This window comes from Empidonax traillii, unplaced genomic scaffold (genome assembly GCF_003031625.1).
Source record: "Empidonax traillii isolate 1590-97213 ecotype Southwest subspecies unplaced genomic scaffold, ASM303162v1 scaffold482:size1200881, whole genome shotgun sequence".
NCBI classification, from domain to species: Eukaryota; Metazoa; Chordata; class Aves; order Passeriformes; family Tyrannidae; genus Empidonax; species Empidonax traillii.
In genome coordinates, this window is record NW_020955675.1 from 134,990 (window position 1) to 137,542 (window position 2,553).

At 41.8% G+C, this 2,553-nt stretch overlaps 1 protein-coding gene across 2 annotated transcripts in view; it reads right to left on the minus strand.

Annotated features, from left to right (window-relative positions):
- SI (sucrase-isomaltase) overlaps positions 1-2,553 on the minus strand; it is a 42,493-nt gene that overhangs the window by 5,336 nt on the left and 34,604 nt on the right. For both annotated transcript variants that reach the window (XM_027896134.1, XM_027896133.1), the window contains exons 38-42: positions 2,488-2,522; positions 2,280-2,396; positions 903-1,051; positions 223-307; positions 80-136 (exon numbers count right to left, since the gene is read on the minus strand). In XM_027896134.1, the coding sequence (XP_027751935.1) occupies positions 80-136; positions 223-307; positions 903-1,051; positions 2,280-2,396; positions 2,488-2,522 (443 nt within the window). The remainder of the gene's footprint in view (positions 1-79; positions 137-222; positions 308-902; positions 1,052-2,279; positions 2,397-2,487; positions 2,523-2,553) is intronic.

Below are 2,553 nucleotides of genomic sequence, written 5' to 3' on the forward strand. Positions count from 1 at the left end.
ATGCAAACTAAGCAAGAGAGAGTTCCCACCTCCCCACCACTGGGAAGAAGACATAAAATACAATTTTTAAGTGACTTACCGTGTAGTAATCGTACCAGCGGGCACTGGGCAGGTAAGCCCTCACTGTTACAGCATTCTGGAATTAAACACACACGTTTTAGGCACCTTGAGTCAAAAAAGGGAAGCTTTGATATTTTCATAAGCGCTTCAAATAAAACCCACCTGTTGCAGCACGGGGCTGATGAGCAGGGCAGGTCCCCAGAGGAACTGCTCATACACGTCCCAGGTGTTTTTGTCTGTCACAAACCTGTCACGATTAAACATTGAGAGGTGAACTTTTCCAGAGTGTTCCTCCTTTAAGGCATTTTTGTCAGTAATTGGACCTCCCCTTCCTACTCTCTGCCGTTTCCTCACCTTTATTTTAGTATTAATAATTCATAGATCGATTAATGGTTGCCAGGAACTCATAAAGATCCTAATGTGAGACTCATTAGAGAAATGCAAGTTAGCCTTGCTTTTTTACCTCTGCTTTTTTTTTTTTTTTTTTCCCATTTCTTTGCTTTTGCTTTTCGGTATATTTAGGCAACAAAACTCTGAAGGTCTGTTGTGCCTGGTTGGTATTTGCAACAATAATCACGGACAGACATCACGGACAGACAGGGAAGTACTTTTTGATTTGTGCCACTATTTTCTTAGACAGTTTGCTTTGGAGAAATTCAGGTCACCCCATGCAAACAACTCGGTGTTCCTGCAAGACTTGGTTTGTTTTGGAGTTTTTTGGCTTTTTTTTTTTTTTTTTTAAGAGAAAAATGCTGAAATTAAGAGAAAATTTGGGGGTGGATCTTAACTAGGGAAGTTTTGATGGGAATTCCTGATAAGGGGAGCAGAGGAGTTGCACTTACTCGTGGAATAGAGGCCGGATCACAGTGCTACCACTGGCATGGGCATCATGCAATAGTGTGTAGAGATAAGGCAACAGGGTGTATCTGACATTCAGCACGTTCTTGGAAATCTCCACAAATGTTGCATTCCAGGAAACAGGATCTTGCCTCTGGAAGAGAAGAGACCATTGTGAGTGAAGCTGGATTTTCTGGTGGGAACGGCTTTAAAAAAAAAAAAAAATCAACATAGTAAGATAAATCCAAGGATATTTCTCCAACAAACACAAGCACTTTCATTTATTTTTCTTCTTAAATACAGAGCAAGTGACACTAAAAACAGTGGGAATCACCGTCAGCCCTAAGAGGGAAGCTGAGGGGAATACTATAAAGAATGTTTAATGCAAAGTGTCCCCAAGGTGTGACACATCCCAGTGCACAGAATTTATCAGCCCTCTCTTCCACAGGGCAGCTCTCTGGACTTGCAAGGAGACACCAAGCACCAAGGACTGATGTCAGGGAGCACTTCCAATCTTTATTAAATGGAGTGAACAATACCCTGGCAAATTGGGTAAGACTGGGAGCAACATGATAACCCTGAATCTGCATTTTTAAGGCTTTAACAGGCCTATCCAAAGGTGTGTCACTGCGAGATAAAGCCCAGGGGGTTTGAAAAGGAGACTCTAATCCATTAGATATATTCCACATAAATAGCTCTGCTCTCCTAGACCTGAAGCTTTAACTGGAATAGAAGTGCTGGTTCCACTTTTTTTCTTTTCCCAGTTATCTTGTTTTACAGCTTTCTCCACCCTAGTCCTTAGCCAGCACAGACCTACATTTAGGCAATTATTTCCCTTTCCTTTTAACAGAAATACAATATCTGATGGTGGCAAATGTGCAAAGCACAGACATTTCCCAGTCTGACTCCAGATCTGATTACACTGCTGCATTTTCTCATTTGTTGGGTAATGATGGGCAATTAGGGCTGAGAGCACCAAGGCCAGTTTTGCTCCTCGAAGTGTGTTTGCCATCAAAGCCGTGTTTTAGTCTGGATGTGGACCATTCAAATCAAAATGGTACAGAGAGGGAAAGGTGCAGGAGTTTGGTTCAGTCAAAGCAAAGTTAGAATGGGCTTCCTTCCAGTGATCCCAGTCCCAGGGCAGCCCCTCTGTGGGCACAAAACCTCCCAGGTAAGGGGGAGGTTTACAGGAAAGAAAGTATATAAATAATGCCAATTTTTACTTGACAAAAAGCCAAATGTGTTCTTTTCTTGTCCATTTCATTGGAACATAATTATTTTTTTTTTAAAATTATTTTTGGAGCCAGGCCATCATGTGCCTTGTTCTGGCAGCTCTTTGCACGTGTGGTGCTGTTAATACCCACTAAAGAGTTGCATCTCACCCTGGTTCCTTTCTGGTTGTGATTCCTGGAATATGGATAAAATGCACCCAGCTGCGTCCAGCGAAGGCACATCTCATACTCTGCGTCGTAGAAGAAGCCACAGATATCAGCTCCTGTCTGAAATATTGAGAATGATCTGATTGGAATCCTGTAACATCATGTACAGCATCAGGATAATTGAATATAAGTTAATGACTTGTTAGCTTACATAAGACATTCCAAAGAGGCTGAAATCCATCATCCCTGAAGAGAAAAATAAAACATTACTGGTTGG